The 15,973-nt window shown below is 57.4% G+C and overlaps 1 protein-coding gene across 2 annotated transcripts in view; it reads right to left on the bottom strand.

The window, feature by feature from the left end:
- Positions 1-15,356, bottom strand: part of RASGRF1 (Ras protein specific guanine nucleotide releasing factor 1) — a 33,457-nt gene extending 18,101 nt beyond the window's left edge. Inside the window, exons 1-5 of one of the 2 annotated variants that reach the window (XM_065847691.2) lie at positions 14,771-15,356; positions 4,302-4,408; positions 3,315-3,462; positions 771-863; positions 120-373 (exon numbers count right to left, since the gene is read on the bottom strand). In XM_065847691.2, coding sequence (XP_065703763.1) covers positions 120-373; positions 771-863; positions 3,315-3,462; positions 4,302-4,408; positions 14,771-15,046 — 878 coding nt within the window. In that variant the 5' untranslated portion in view covers positions 15,047-15,356. The remainder of the gene's footprint in view (positions 1-119; positions 374-770; positions 864-3,314; positions 3,463-4,301; positions 4,409-14,770) is intronic. The other variant, XM_065847690.2, reaches the window with a different exon arrangement.
- Positions 15,357-15,973: the final 617 nt, after the last annotated feature.

The raw sequence follows: 15,973 nt of genomic DNA, 5'->3' as shown, positions 1-15,973 counted from the left end.
GACCCCCAGCACCCCACACCCCCACACCTGTTCCCAGGGCGGGCAGCAGACACCCACACTGCCCACGGGCTGTGGCCTGGCCAGGTGCACAGAGCTCCAGGGCCCGGGCCGGCACTTGCCTGTTGAGGAAGATGCTGCTGACGTCGTCGTGCGTGATGGGCGGCTTCTTGGAGCTGGCTGCCATGCGCAGCGGCCGCAGGAAGTTGTTGACAAGAATGTGGAGCTGCTGGACATATTCAGCCTCAGCCTCCAGCATGCTGAAAACAACCTGGTTCCTCTTGCGCATGCTGTCGGCATGCGGGGACCGTATGTAGTCCTGGATGATGGTCTTCCACTTCCTCCGGCACAGCCAGCCCCGCAGGAAGCTCTGCACCTGCCGGGAGCCATGGCAGCGTCAGGGACAGCTCTGGGGCCAGTGCCCATGCTTGGCACAGTGCCAGGTCACGGCGCTGCCAGGGGTTCCCTGGCTCCTGCTGGGTGTGCAATGGTGCCCAATACTGGGGCTGCTCCGAACACCCACGGCTGGGAACGAGCAATAACTCATGGAAATGCACCTGCTTATTGCCAACAACATCCTCTGTTCCCTTTTACAGGGATGCATGGAGGACTCCTGTGAGGAGCAAGGATCCTGTGTTCACTCAGCCTTCCCCCGGCACAGCCACAACACCAGGTACTTCCCTGGCTCCGCCAGCCCTGCACCCAGCATGTCTCCCATGGCACAAGTGCTGGGTCCCTGCCAGTGCCAGCTCCATGTCCCCATCACCACCTACCTTCTTGATCTTCTTGATGTCGCTGTCATCGTCACTGGGCGCGCTGCTCTGCCCGGCCTGGATGCGCTCGTGGTCCTTGAGCAGGGAGGCAATCTGTGGGCACAGAGGGTGAGCGGCCGCCCCGGCACAGCCCGGCAGCCCAGACCCTGCTCCCGGGGAATGGCACGTGCCACCAGCTTAACCGGAGACAAAGGGACACGTGCCGATTCTGTCTTAATGGGAGATGGGAAATGAAGCAGATACAAAAAGGCTGCAGAGCTGTCAGGGCTCCCCAGCCTCCCAAACATCTAAACACAAGACGGGGACCTGCAAATCCTGACAGGTACCCAACTGCATCCCTGTTGCCTAAGGAAGCCTTCACAGGCAAGTCATTAAAAAATGAGCTAGATAGAAAATGGTAGAAAAATCTCAAGTCCTTTGCACCCTAAAACTTGCAGACAGGGACAAATTCTCAACCAGGCACAGCTTTCCAGCACAAACTGAATCAGATCTCACTAGTTTCAGGCATCTGAATTTTTGCTGTTTCTCGCCTGTGCTTTTTATCACTCCTCTGCTTGTTGCGGTGTCCCCCCCACACTACTGCAGCTGCATACAGAGCTACAGAAAGGGCAGGAAAACAGTAAATGTACCATCCAGGAAGTGGAAACTGGGAAAAATGTGATTTGAGTTGTGATTTTAAAGAGTACTTTCCAAAAAGTTTTGGAGAGAAAGGAGCTAAGACCTTTTTCAGAGGCAGACGCAGCTTCCCCATGGTGCTGGGGACCGACGGCACCAGTAACTGCAGCACCCGCCCAGTGTATGTTTGGTTTTTGTTAAATGGGATCAGATTTTAGAAGATATTGTAGAGATTTTTCCCTCTCTCTGTACTTTCCCATGGAGCTTCAAGTCACCAAACACCGCCTGCACCCCTCGGTTTTATGCGTTTGCGAGCACCGAGGCTATTCTCCATGCCAGCTCTGGGAGCATCTCGCCTGCAACCCACGGAGCAGGTTTGCTGGTGCCATGGTTTTATTTTGGTTTGCTTGAGTAAAATTTGCACATTAAAAGCAGGAGCTGATTATTTGATCTCTGCTTCAAAGCATGTGGAACAAAACAAAACAAAACCAACAACAAAACAAAAACCAACAAAACAATGCAAAGTAAAATCAAATGCACCCGGGCACAGGGGAGGGGATGGGCTGCAGCTCTACCCAGCACCTTGGAACCCGACCCCTCTGCTAACTGCAGGTTCGCAACACGTCTCCCACCTCCCCCGGCCCACAGCTCATGGGGATGTTCCTTGCCCCCTGCTTACCTCCCCTGTCCCTCATACTCACCCCAACGTGGGGGCTGCCCCGGAGCCGGGGGCTCCTGACTGGCACCCCACCAGGGTCCCAGAAGAAACCCCCACCAAGAGGGTGCTGGGGCTGCAGACAGTGAGGCTTTGGGGCCAATTCCATTCTCTTGGAGAGCACAAACACAGCAGTGCCGACACCACTCCTGGGAAAGGCTTGGGGCTCCCCAGATCCCCATGAGCAGTTTCAGTGACCATGGTCAGGGACTAGCTACTGACCTGCACTTCTTAACTCAAAAATTCAAAATTGAAAGAAAAGACCACCGTAAGGATGCACCAACCCACTCCTGCCCTCACTGCCTCCCCAGTTGCCTCCTTCATGTCAGTTTTGAGATTTTGACTGACTCGGGGTTGAAAACTCAGCCCAACGGGCAGCAGGACCCGTGAGAGGGTCTCCAGGGCGGGTGCAGCCCCACAGGGGGCAGCCAGGCAGCACGGGGAGCACCCAGCCTGGAGCCCCAGGACACCAGCTGCCCTCGGCATCGACTGCTGAGTCATTTTTCCATTTTGCTGCTGTCTGCAGTAACCTGCATCATGTCACCCTTCCTACAACCCAACACCACAAACTGCTGCGAGAGCTTCTGAGACCAGCTGCGGGCACCAGATTTCCTGGGCTGCACTCATCAAAGAGACGCTCCCATCTCCGTGAAGGCTCCGTTCTGTTCATAGCCCCATGCGCATTAATTTCCCAATGTACAGGAGCTGTCAGGACACTGCAGCTGACCCCAGTCTCCTCCCAAGGCCACAGCCGGTCCCTGTGTCGGTCACTGCTCCAGCTCTGCACTGCCCGGCACACGGCACTGCCAACCACACAGAGGGGTCTAATCAAAGTGTGCAGGGTGGAAATAAGGGTAAGACAGGGAGTCTTCATCCATTCCCCAGCACCTTCTGAACACGAGGGACTGGCTCACTGCCCGTTCCCCAGCGCCAGAGTGATCCCCTCCCCATGGTGGCAGCCTCCTGGGGTTGGGGACCACCCCGCGCCCTGTGTACACTATACAGCTCCTGCAAGAAAACCTCCAACTAAGGCGATGCCCTCACCCCTCTCTGCAAGACAGTGGGCCAGCCTGATATCATTCAAGCAAACACAAACACACTGGCTGCCGTGTCCCTGGTCCCCACCAGCGCAGTGATGCCACTTGCCCACCCACAGCCCATGGGCTGCCCCGGGGAGCAGTGTCACATCCGTGGGGCGATTCTGGGCTCTTCACCTCGGCCTTCAGGCGCTCGATCTCGATCTCCCCATCCTCGATCTGCTGGCGGAGTTGCTTGGCAACTGTCTTCTCTGTTTCCACAATCTGCAGGAGATGGAGGTACTTCTGCATCAGTGCCTCATGCTCCGTCGCCAGGTTCCTGTAGCTGCGGGCAGACAGGGCAGTGAGCACCCTTCTCCCCGGCCCTGCAGCCCTCGGATGTGTGAGCAGAATGAGATGTCTGCCGGCTGTGGTTTGCTGGGGGGTCTCCTCCACACTGCCCCTTCCCCCTTCCCAGTGTACCCACAGGGTGAATGGAACGGTAGATGGCTTCAGCAGGTCGGGATGCTGCTGCTCAGAACCAAGCAGTTTGGAGAGGACTCGGCTTCCCCGTGAGGGTGCAAACAGAAGAGACTACGCCAATTTTCAGGAAATGGTAGGAGACTTAAAAAAAATAAAAGCCATGGCCAAAGCTCTCTCAACTACCACATCCCAAAAAGTTTAAAGAGAAGGACACTTGCGGCACCAGCTTTCACGAACATCTGCTCTTGTTCAGGTGCAGTAGCAGATGATATTTCTCTAATCTCCTGCATACGACACTCACCTGGCCCCTCCTCGCTGCCAGCCTGGCACACTCCTCTGCCATGCCGGCTCCTGACCGCACTGCCTGGGCTAACACCCAGGCTGGGCCAGCATCGCACAGCACAGAAACATTAGCAGAAGAAACCTTCTGACCACTTCTGCTGTTCCAGACGAAACCTCTCCCAAGGGCCTTTCAACCTGACACAGAATTTGGCAGTGCCAGCCTGCCGCGGAGCCGCGCAGTGGGGGACGCGGATGGGTATAGGACAGGGAGTGTCTGAATGCAGCCGCCTGCTCTGCACAACGGTCCCTGACATGGGGTTGGGGACCAGAGGTGCTCTGCTCCGCCTGACAGCAGTGCCCCTGGGCACAACTTCACCCCCAACACCCCCGTACCCAGTCTGCGGCGGTGGAGGGCGATACCTGGCGTGAGCGATGGCTGCCACCCATTCATCACAGTCCTTGGCATCCTCGGTCCTCAGCTCCAGTGTCTTCTGGTTCTCATGGTTGAAGTTAATGGTGAAGTAATGCTGGGGAGAGAAAGGGGGAGGTTACTGTTCCCACACACAGGGCCATTAGAAAAGCACTTTATGGTCCACCACAGGTTACTTCATTTAAAAAAAACGTTTTGAAACACCAGGAGCACGACAGGAACCTACTGCCCTCAGCACTTGGGAACAAGCTGCTCCTCGCCATGGAGGCCGTGCAGCCACACGGTGGGCAAGGATGAGGCTGAGAACAGCCCGAGGGGAAACCCCATGGGGAAAACACCAAGATAAACCCAAACCCACCGAACTTCAGAAGGCTGCAGGCTGAGCCTGTGGCCATGGCCCTGGGGACAACTCTCACCTGGGGACAGGGACAGATGAGCAAGGGCATTTAGCTGGACCCAGCACCAGGCTGCCTGCATCCCTGCCTGCATCCCTGCCTGCGTGGGCAGCCACCATCCTTGGCACCCAAAGGAAGCCCCTGGCAGCCCCCAGCCCCACGTGCCCACAGCACGAGGCGGCGGCTCTGCTGGGCGCGGGGTGCAGGACCGGGCGCTGGGCTATATTTAGCCTCCCTTGACATTTGCAGTATTTGTGCTAATTGTGCGGCACAGCCCGCGCCGACTGGCTCTGCGCTGCTCCTGCAGTCTCCTAGGAAACACAGACCACGCTGCAGCGCTGGTACTGCCCGGAATAGCGAGGCTGGAGCCAAACCACCAGAAAAAGCTCATCCTGACATTCTCTGCTCCTTTCTTGGGTTTAATAAGGGATCTGCACTAACAGGTATCTTGGGAAAAAAAAAAAAAAAAAAAAAAAAACCAAAAAAAACCCAACTAAAAACAAACAAAAAAACCCCTAAACAACAACAAAACAACAAACCCAACCTGCAGCAGCTGCTTGATTCCCGTGTGCACCCCTGCTGCCCAGGACAGACCCTGGCACACCATGAACACGCAGAGGGCACTGCAGTGCAGGCAGGAGCGTGCAGGGGAACCTGCCCCGATGTGGGGCTGCAGGCTGGGGGAACGGTTTGTTTCTGTGACCCTGGGAAGGTGCATCTCTTTCTGTCCAGGAGCCTTTAAATGAACTATGTTTATTGCTGATCCTGCAGACAAGTTTTCTCCTCAGGGAGCCTTCCCCACGATAAACCATGTCACCATCCATCTCCCCTTCAGCCTGTCCCACCGTGGCTAGGCTGGCAAGAGCTAGGGGCAGCCAGGGAGCAGCCGGCCAGTCTGTGGGACACATCTGGGGCTGCAGCAGCTCCACAGCCCTTCGCTTCTCATCCCCTTTGCTTCTCCCTCCCACTCCCAAAGGTTTTTATTGGCTATGAGACATGTCAGATAGAAAATTCAGCAGGAATGTTTGGTCTCCAAAACTGCGTTGCGGTTATGTCGCTCTGCTTTATGTCCATCTCTCTGACATCCCCTCCCCGGCAAACAGCATCCAAAAGAGCTTGTCACATTGGCAAGCCTGGAAACCCTCCCCCTCACACACTGATTCAGGAATGTCACCAGCCATGCCAGCGCATTGCCAAGCGCTTGCTCCCCAGCCTGGGGTCCCAGACACAGGGACACCAGGGTTGGCAAAGTCCCATCTCAGCCCCCATGTCCCCACGAGCTCCTGGTGCTGCGGGGTCAAACAACCATGTGCCACAGCACATGCATTCACCCTGGCACATTCCACCAACGCCAACAGCTCGTGCTCAGCCAGGTCCCCACAGGACCAGGAACACAGGGAGATGCTTCTGTGGCTCCCCCAAACTGACCCTGGCCAGCAGGAGGGGACAGCGAACCCTGGGCTGAGGCTTCCCAGACACTGCAGGTCCCTCAGGGGATGCAGGTGACAATGCAGCACCTGCCTGTGTTCCCATGGGTGATCATACATGCCCAGAGCCCTGTGCCCATGGGTAGGACCCACATCACACCTGGTCAGAGCATCCTAATCCCACCCAGGGCCCTGTAGAAGCAGCAGCTCACACAGCCCCAGGACCTGCTGGGTTTTAAACCACGGGGTGGCAGAGCCTGTGGCAGAGACTGAGACAGGGACCAGGGCTGGCACAGGGGCTGTGTCGCTCCTGCTTCACCCGCTGGGTCCATCAAGGCACCTCTCAACACACCAGCACCAAAAACATTTCGTCAGGCGGCTTCTGGCTCATCTCTTCTAAACCCAGAAACTCCTGCATGTTTTGCCAGCGGCAGTTCCAGCACTGTCAGCAGCGATGCCAGGCAATGTGAGGCCGAAAGCCTCGTCCCGCAGCGGGGGTAGCTCCACAGCTGCTGCGGGGCTGTGCAGGACGGTTCGGTCCCGACCACGGCTCCAGCTGCAATTAAAGTTGGTTCCTGTGAGCACACACGCACACTGCCTGTCACTCTGATGTATCCCCACACAATACCCAGGAAGTGCAGCACACTTGAAAGGAGGAAGTTATTTTATATTTGAATAATAAAACTCCCACCACCTTTTATCTCCGCCTAAATTATGATCCCTCTCTGTCATTGCAGTGACACATCAAACCCAACAGCCCAGGAACGCTTCCAGCTGCGCTTGCCGTGTCAGGGCCAACGCTCAGTGGTAGCATGGCCAGCTGGGCAGGGACAGACCTGGGACCCCGCTCACCCGGACCCCCCACTCACCAGCACTGGGACCCCCTGCTCAATGGCACCAGGCAGGGCATGGAGAGCAGCAGAATCAGACCCTGCCCCAGAGCAGCTTCTCCAGGGCAGCTGGAGCTGCTGGGCCAGCCCTGCCAGGTGCAGAGCACGAAGCACCCACAGCTTCAGTTTGCTGTTTTTCTGCCCATCTCTGCTCATTTGAAAAGCTCAGTGACATCCCGGCTCACGCCACCTCTCGCTCTGCTCCTGGCACACTCAGCAGATGTGATTCCTGACGTCCCTTGTTACAGGGCATTTTCCAGCCTCCCCCATCTCCCCAGCGCTACCTGAGCACCTGCTGTGGGATGTGCAGCCACTGGTGCTGCAGGATGCACAGACCCCCAGACCCCGGTGCTGTGAGGGTTTTATTTCAGCAAACCTCAGGGGAACACAGCGGTTCCTCCTGAAAGAACAACAGGAGCATCTCAGGTCCCAAAGGGAAAGGCTAAAACACCCACCCAGGACCAGCCACAGCACTGTGACCACCACCCAGCTCTTCCCGGGCCAGCGCTCACCGGCAGCTCCAGCCCATTCCAGCAGCTGTTCCTGGGGTACCCCAGCCAGCACGTGTCTGGGGCTCTGCTCAGGGTGGCCCAGCTGGGAGGGACCTGGCCTGGCCCCCACTGCAGCCCCAGCCACCGAGCCCACACCCCAAACTCCATTCACACTGTTGCTTTTTCTGCAAAAAATCCCCAGCACCAGCCTGGCTATATTGACTGAGAGTACAACAGCAAAACACTGTTCAGGAGCTATTTCTGCTTCCAGAATCTCAAAAATCGGCTTTGAATTAACGAAGGAGATGACCCAAGTGATTAACGTGCAGGGACTGTCTCCCAGAAGTGTCCCTGCGGGTGTGACACCCAGCACAGCGCTGGCTCTGCTCTCCTGCCCAGCGCTGGGGAAGAAAAACCTCCTGCGTGGGCAGCCCAGCCTAGGGTCCCTGTGCAGCCTAAGATGCACTTCACCCGCTCCTGTGTCAATCTGATGCCCTGTGCTGATCTTGAAGGGTTTTACTTTTGCCTTCTGTTAAGTAAACAATAAATACATTCCAATAAGTTTTTAAATGATGCATTATTTCCAAAATAGACAATCAACCGATTCCAGAATTCTTTAAAATCTGAAGCAGGGTGTTTTTCAGCCAGAGCACCACACCAGACCACTCTGGATACTGTGACCAAGGTGGCTGGTGACAGTGCCCAGTGAGAGTGGGGGGACTGAGACAGAGACGTCCCCAGCAACGCTGCCCACGCAGGAGAGGTGACCGTCACCCTTTCACACACAAAGCCACTCTGTTGTGCCATCACTGGGGCCTCTCTGCCCCGCGGCAGATGTCCCCCGCCATCCCCCTGCAACGGGGACGCTCCCCGCCGCGCCGGGGATACGCGTCCCCTCCCTCTGCCCATGGCAGATAGGTACACGGCCGCCTGCTCACAACGCTGATGGTTATTGCAGCTGACAGAAAGGGCAAGAGAGGAGAATTTTCCTCCTCTGGATGGATGAGTCGAAAAATCCACAGCCAGCACTGGCAGCTTTTAACTTCCCTGACCTACATAGCGTGTGCACTGGGAAGACAGACCTGGGAGCAGGACAGAGGAGATGGGTGGCCGGGCAGCTCTTGTGCTTCCTGCAACAAGAAAAAAAATCCCAGAAGCAGAAATCTGTGTCCTCTGCTTCAGGATGGACCATAACGATGCTCATGCATGGGCACTAGAGCTGAGCACCAGCTGAGCGAGCGACTCACCGCAGCAGGATGTTGCACCCCATGAGAATCCCACCCCAAGTCTTGGGCAGAAATACTTGTAAAATTTTTTTAAAATCAATTTTTCCCCTCTCTGGCACATTATGCAGTGATGCTGGCAGACGGGCCCACAGGTAACACCAGTATCACACAGGTATCACCTGTACCACACAGGCTCCATGGTATATACACCACAAACTGCTCCCCCTGCTTGGAAATACATAGTTCTGTGCAGTAATTAATAAAGAAACCAGCATTATCCTAACCCTGGGTATACTGGACATTCATACCTCAGCCAGATTTTACATATCAATATCACTGTGATGACTCTGCACCTTCGTATTTGCAAGAAATCTTGCAAAACTGTATATGCGCAGCTGAGCAAATGTACCTGAGGCTGCTGGGGGAAGGCTTCTGTCCTGTCTCCTATTGCTTCTTTAACAGATTTCATTGACAAGAACGCATGAATAAAGGGGATGGACTGGCATCACATTTAAAACACAAAAAACCCCAGCAGGATAATCTTCAAATTTATGAGTAGTTCAGGTTTAGGTTCACAAATATTGATTTATGTTAAAAAAATCAGATTGCTTGTAAATACACGTAGGTTTCTGTGCTGCTGGCACGAATTACTGCTGTGTTCAGCCCAGTGCCGAAAGCCTGGCTAAAAGTACCTGAGTTTAGGAAAAAAGTTTCCATTTCAAGTTTATAAAAATCCAACAGGACAACAAGCCAGCTGTCATGGCAAAGACCCATGTGAGCAAATCAAGGCAAATTAAGTTGATGGGAACAGTCAAATAGCTTAAGCCAAGAGATCTCTTAATCAGAACTGGTCCATACATTAAAAAAAAATATATATATCATTGAAAAATGTCTTTTTAAGTTTTTTAATACTATGTTATTTTTCAGATTTTTTGTCTCACATGTGAAAATGCTCTTGGCCTTTTTGCTTCATCAGAAACCAACCTCTGCTGATGCCTGCCCTTCGGCAAGCAAAATATTCCAATAACTATTTTACTATTCCAGCTCAGAGTCTAGATGCACAAACCCACTTTTTTGAACCATCCAACACCCGACAGCTTCTCCGGCAGGATTCCCGCTGCCCAGAGGGAGCTGCTGCTGGGGAACAATTCCTGCTGCCACTTCAGCTCCTGTGTCCACAGAACATCGGCAATAAGGCCACGTTGTCCTCAGATTGCCTTATTTGGATTTATAGGCCAAATGCAGGGAATAGTTTTTCCCCCGTGACAAAGGCAGGTCCCGCAGAGGCACGGTGTCCTGTGCCTAGTGGAACCACTCCATCGCCATCACTCACACATCACACCACATTATCCTGCCCTTTCAATGAGCACCCTGTGAATAATCAGAGATGGCAATCAGGCAGCAGTACGCTTGGACTGACACCCCGATGAATAAACAGACTTTTCTAGAAAACAAGAGTCACGTTACCCGCTTGTGCAAAGCAGGTTTGGCACAGACCCATCTGGGGGCATGGCTAACATGGGATGGCCCTGGGCATGGGGCTGCTCCAGGCAGCCCAGTCAGACCAACCTGGACCTGCTGGTTTGTGTCCCTGCCCCAGTGCTGGGCTCTGCCAGGTGGCAGCCGCCCCACACCCTACACAGGAGCATCTGCACCCCCTGCCCCACACCCTGCACAGAAGCATCCGCACCCCCTGCCCCATGCCCCTGGAGTGGAGGTGGGCTGGCTGGGGCTGCTGCGGACACCCAGCACCCTGTGAGGACAGGTGTCCCCGAGGCACCCAAGCACAGAATCATGGACTCACTTCCGTTGGAAAAGACCCTCAAGACCATCAAGTCCAACCGTTCCCCCACCCCTGGCACTACCCCATGTCCCTAAGAATCCCATCTCCGTCTGTTCAACCCCTCCAGGGATGGTGACTCCACCACTGCCCTGGGCAGCCTGTTCCAATGCCTGACAGCCCTTTGGGGAAGAAATTGTTCCCAAGATCCAACCTCAACCTTCCCTGGTGCAACTTGAGGCCATTTCCTCTGCTCCTGGCGCTTGTTCCTGGGGAGCAGAGCCCAACCCCCCCTGGTTCCAACCTCCTTTCAGGCAGTTCAGAGATCAGAAGGTCTCCCCTCAGCTCCTGTTCTCCAGCTGAACCCCCCAGGTCCCTCAGCCACTCACATCACACTTGTGCTCCAGCCCTCAGCTCCGCTTCCCTCCAGCTCTCCCAGTGCCTCAGTGACTGGTGTCACTGGACACGGTGGCCTCGGTGACCACGCTCTGTCTCTGCTCAGCACTCACTTCTCTTTGTGCTGCTGATGTTGAGAAGGGTCATGGTTCCCTCATTCCCTCCCCAGCTGTGCACGGCAACATGCAGGACCAGGGCTGGACACGCTCCAGACAAACTCCTTCCCCAGCGTGCTCGTGGGAATCATTTCCACAAACCTTCTCCCATCCCACAGGGAGACTACAGCCATGCACGTCCACCCGCTGACCGCTCGCCCTCAGCTTTGCAGCACGGTACAAAATGTTTCAATGCCCCCCAACAGCACCACAGATGATAAATTTTACACCCACCCCTGGCAAATGCTTCAGAGATGGGGAGGAAATTCTCCTGTCACAGGCTGTGTGTTCACAAGAGTAGCCCAGGCTTTGTGGGGAAAACCGACTCAGAGCTCCAGAAGCTGCTGAGTCTCACGCCAAGGGTTTTGCACAGTGCTACCACTTGACTGAGCATCACATTGGCTCTTGTCTGAGGCACAGAGGGCGGATGGTCAAGAATAACTCATGGCACCGGGGTACAGGTCTGCAAATCCAACTGAAGGCTGGATCCATGGAGCAAACCCAGCTGGGATCCTGCTGCCTGGTTCCCGCACCATTTAGAGCCCTCGCCCCATGCCGGGCCCTCCCGCTATGGAGCACACGGACACATCAGCCCGCACCCCCACACCTGCTCGGCTCCTCTGCTGGGGCCCTCTTTGGCTGCACCCCCCATGCAGTCCCAGCAGAACCCCCGCGTTCCCCCACCCAGAGACAGGAGATGTCTGAATGCGCCTCCCAGCACCCTCACCCTCGGGGGCCGGGGAAAGCACAGCACTGCAGCCAAGGCAGAACAAGAGGGGGGTTCACCCCCACCCCCGCGCCGAGCAGCCAAACCCCAACCTCCCACACAAGCGGGGCAGCACAGGGAACCCCGCAGTCCCTTCCCCCAGGCCATGGCCTGAAGTCCACTCTGCAATCAAATATCTTCCAAATCAAGCTGGTTTGAAGAAAAACTCATTTGCAGAAAATCCAACAAAACCAGGAAAAGTTTCTGGAGGTCTCCAAATCCCCTTTTCGGTGTTTCAGTTTTTCCAAAAACCTTGCTGCTTTATTCTCACACGTGCTGTATGCTAAAAATACACTGCTTTCCTAGCAAAAAAAAAAGTCCCACAAAAGTGAAATATGTGAACTTTAAAAAAAAAAGGTGGCTTTAAAAGACCCACCTTTTAAAATTTCTCCTTTGTGGAGAATTTGAAACCTCTCAGGCTTTACTCCAGTGAAGAGGGAATCTAAACCCAAAACTCCCCTGCTGCAGGGAACACGTTCCTCCAGCTCCAGTGGTAACCACCCGGGGACATAAATACCCTCAGAAAACAATTAATGGTGATCACAGACAATGCTAGAAATTTCCTTGGCATCCTCCTTTCAAAAGACAGTTTGGTGATACTGAGCACAGCTCAGTACGGGCTGAGCTGAAGAAAACGCTGTGTCTGGTTTGCAGAACCTGACACCTCCCTCGCAGGGACCCGCCGGCTTTGCTGCCATTCGGCGTCCCGCACAGACTACGCTGCAGGTCTGCACCATCAATATTCTGCTGCTTATCTCATCTGGCGTGCCATTAATCAGTTTGCAAAGCAGTGGGCATCCAAGTGTTTGAGCGCTTTCATTTGAATTTGTCCTAGTGAATTATACAAAATTATGAGCCAGACACTAAACCTTGGTAAGCCGGCGCAGATCATCGGCCTGGTAAATATTTAGTGTGGCAGGATCTCACTGCGCCATGACAGCAGTCTCTCATTTACAGAGGGTAAATCTTCCAGGTGCATTGGAAACAGAGAGGGGCTGTGACATCCTCCACTTAACGTTTATCTGCTGAAAAATCCCTCCTGTACAAACAAGAGAAGTCAGAACATGGCGAGCAAGCCATGGCCTGGCTAGCAAACCTGCTTTAAGCCGAACCAGAAACGAGCAACGATATTTATCAGGCTGCTACCCAAAGGGCCACAGCTGACAAAACAGGACAGCAGCGTGACCCCCCCGCAGGCACAGCCCCTTCCTTGCTGCCACAGCTGACCCTGCCACACACAGGGGGCTGCTCCAGAGCCAGAGCCAGGCCTGCAAGGAGCCACAGCTGTTGCAAAAAAATGGTACTTTGATCCAAACAGAGAAATATTCCCATGATCCCTGCCAGGAGCAAGGAGACATGCCACAGAGCAGGGGTGCTGCGCTACCTTGCTCTCATGACAGGGCTTTTTGGGGTGCTGAGTGTGCCAGGATGAGCAAGAGGCAATGAAAGAGCTCACTGCCCTCCCACTGCCCCATGCCCCAGCGGGTCCCGTCCTGCAGTCTGCCAGCACTGCTCGCCACCACCTCCCCAGAGCCTGCTCAGCCTGAAATTATGCAAGACCTGCAGAGCTGGACCCAAAATGAAGAGTGGCTTCAGAAAGCACCAGCCAGGGCCTCCTGCACTGGGAAAACCGCCCTTGCTCCCGCCTGCCAGGGGCTTCCTGGTGCCCTCTGCAACATGGGCACCCCACGAGTGTGTGGCTGCGCTCCACGCAGAGCTGTCAAGGGGTGAATACAGCCACAACAGGCTGCTCTCCCCATTCGTGAGACTGGAGGTGATTTTGGAAGCTACGGCAGCGACAGATGGGGATTTGCAGCCCCAGTCCTTCCTATCAGGCTCCGCGAGGTTCAGCAAATTACACCAGACAAACAAACCAGAGGTTGCCAACACTGCACATCATGCTGCTTGGTGCCACCCTGCGTGCAACCTCTCCGGGTACTCCAGGGGCTGCCGTCCCTGCAGCCGGGTCCCCAGTGCTGCTGGGGGGAACCGGGGTTCTCCCAGGGTCTCACGAGGGCTTTGCTGTTCCAGCGCCGTTCCACCCGCAGACATTAGCATCTGGCAAGGAGTGCTGCAGACACGTCCCAGCCCTGCGTGTGCCGTGGGGGGGGCCCCGGCTCCTCTTCTCCCCACCTGGGGAGGGATGCGCAGCGTTCCCAGCTAAGGCTGAGACAGGAACACAAACCACATGTGTAGAGAGCAAGAACGGGCTGAAATCTGTGTGAAAACAAGGCCCTGTGCCTCCCCGCGCTGGGCACCATGCACACAGCACCCGGGCTGGCCGGGTTTGCCCCGCAGCGCCCTGGCGAACCCCGGGGGTGCACACGGGGGCTGCGTGGGGCTGGGAAATACCAGAGGCGAACGGCCGAGTGGCAGCGCACATGGAGCAACCCCATGGGGGCCCCGCTTCTCCCACGCCCTCCCCGGGCCACAAACCCTCGCTGGGGGGCGCGAGGACGGGCCGGCGGGGCCGCGCCGCTGACACGCGTGGGGCGCGGGGCTCCGCTGCGCAAAGAGCGGCCCGCGGCCGCCGGGGGGCGCCCCGCGCCGCAGCCCCGCCGTTAATTACCGCCGGCTAATTAGCCGCGAAGTATGGGGGGGAGCTCCCTGCAGAGCCCGACACCCCCATAATGAACTCACCCGCTGCCCCGGGGTGCGCTGGCAGCGCGGCCGAGGCACCGGCACTGCAGCCCCGGAGAGCACCCCCTTCCCCTGGCACAGGCTGCCTCATCCCGTGCCCCGGTCACGCGTGGGGCAGGTCTCGGGTGCGGGTCAGGTCCGCTCTGCGGCGGGAACCCCGGGGAACGGGGCTGCGTGCGGCGACGGGACCGGGGCTGGGACCCCCGCGGGGAAAGACGCGGCCCCGGGGCATCATCCCCATCGACAGCGACCGGTGTAGGGGGGCGCCAGCCCCGGGCCCCCGTCGCACCCACCTGCTTCTCCAGGGAGTCCTTGGCCGAGAGGGAGGGCTTGGGGGAGGGCGCCCGGTCGCAGACGCAGCCCTCGAGCAGATAGAGCCCCGAGGGCCGGGAGCTGGAGTCGGTCTCGAAGTAGAAGAGCATGTTCTGCAGCAGCGCGAACCATTTGGTGTGCCATTTTGTGTTGTCGGAGCTCCGCTTGCTCAGGTAGCCCTTCCTGGCGCCGTCCTTCTTCGCCAGCAGCCCCAGGTAGGTGACGTGCCCGTCATTCAGCCGCATCCCCTTCTGCATCTTGGTGGGCACCGCCAGCTCCTCACATGGTCCCCGCCGGGTGACCGGCGGGCGGGTCCCTGGCGAGCAGCCGCAGCCCCCGCGCCCGCATCAGCGGCGCCCGCTGCCCCCGGAGAGCCGGCGGCCGCCGCGGCGGCTCATGGCGCGGCCGAGCCCCGCCGCTCTGCCCGCGCAGCGCTCACCTCCCGCGGCGGCGGCGGCGGCTCTGCCGGGGGAGCGCCGCGTCCCGGAGCCGCGTCTCCCGCGGACGGGCGAGTCATGTGATGCCGGAGCCGGCGGCGGCACCGGGAGCCCGTCAGCCCCGAGCCGTGCCGAACCGCTCTGCGCGGGGCTGGCCCTGCCCCGCCGCCGGCTGCGGGGGCGGCGGCGCCGCGCTGCGCTCCCCGGGGCCGCCCCCCAAGCCGCGGGACGCCGGTGCCCTCGCCCGCCCCCGCCACAAGCGCGGCCGCTGTCCCGCACCGCGCCGGACCCCCGGGCACCGGGACCCCCGGGCCGGCACGGACCCCTGCGCACAGCCAGAGCCCTGAGCCAGTAGGGACCCCCGGGCACATGAGCCCCTGCATGCAGCTGGAGCCTCCGGCCAGGAAGCGCCACCAGGCACATGGGACCTGCAGCCATAGCTGGAGCCCCAGGCTGAGAGAGACCTCCAGACCAGATGGGAGCCCTGTGTGAAATGGGGCCCTAGGCCAAAAGGGACCCTCAGGCCAGGAAGAACCTTGGGACAAATAAGACCCCCAGGCAGAGAAGTACCCTGTGCAAACAGGGACCCCTGGGTGAGGGAGGATCACCCAGGCCAAGAGGGGATCCCAAATCTGAGATCAGCCCTGAGCTGGCACAAACCCTGGCTTGCCATGAGCCCCAGATTGAGCAGGACCCCCAACTTACACTACCTCAGTGTGGGGGTGTCCTCAGCTGGGCACCTGCCCC

The sequence above is a fragment of the Patagioenas fasciata genome, chromosome 12 (genome assembly GCF_037038585.1).
Source record: "Patagioenas fasciata isolate bPatFas1 chromosome 12, bPatFas1.hap1, whole genome shotgun sequence".
In the NCBI taxonomy this organism is placed as follows: Eukaryota; Metazoa; Chordata; class Aves; order Columbiformes; family Columbidae; genus Patagioenas; species Patagioenas fasciata.
The sequence above is the reverse complement of the archived record's forward strand: the minus strand, read 5'-3'. Positions and strand labels throughout refer to the sequence as shown.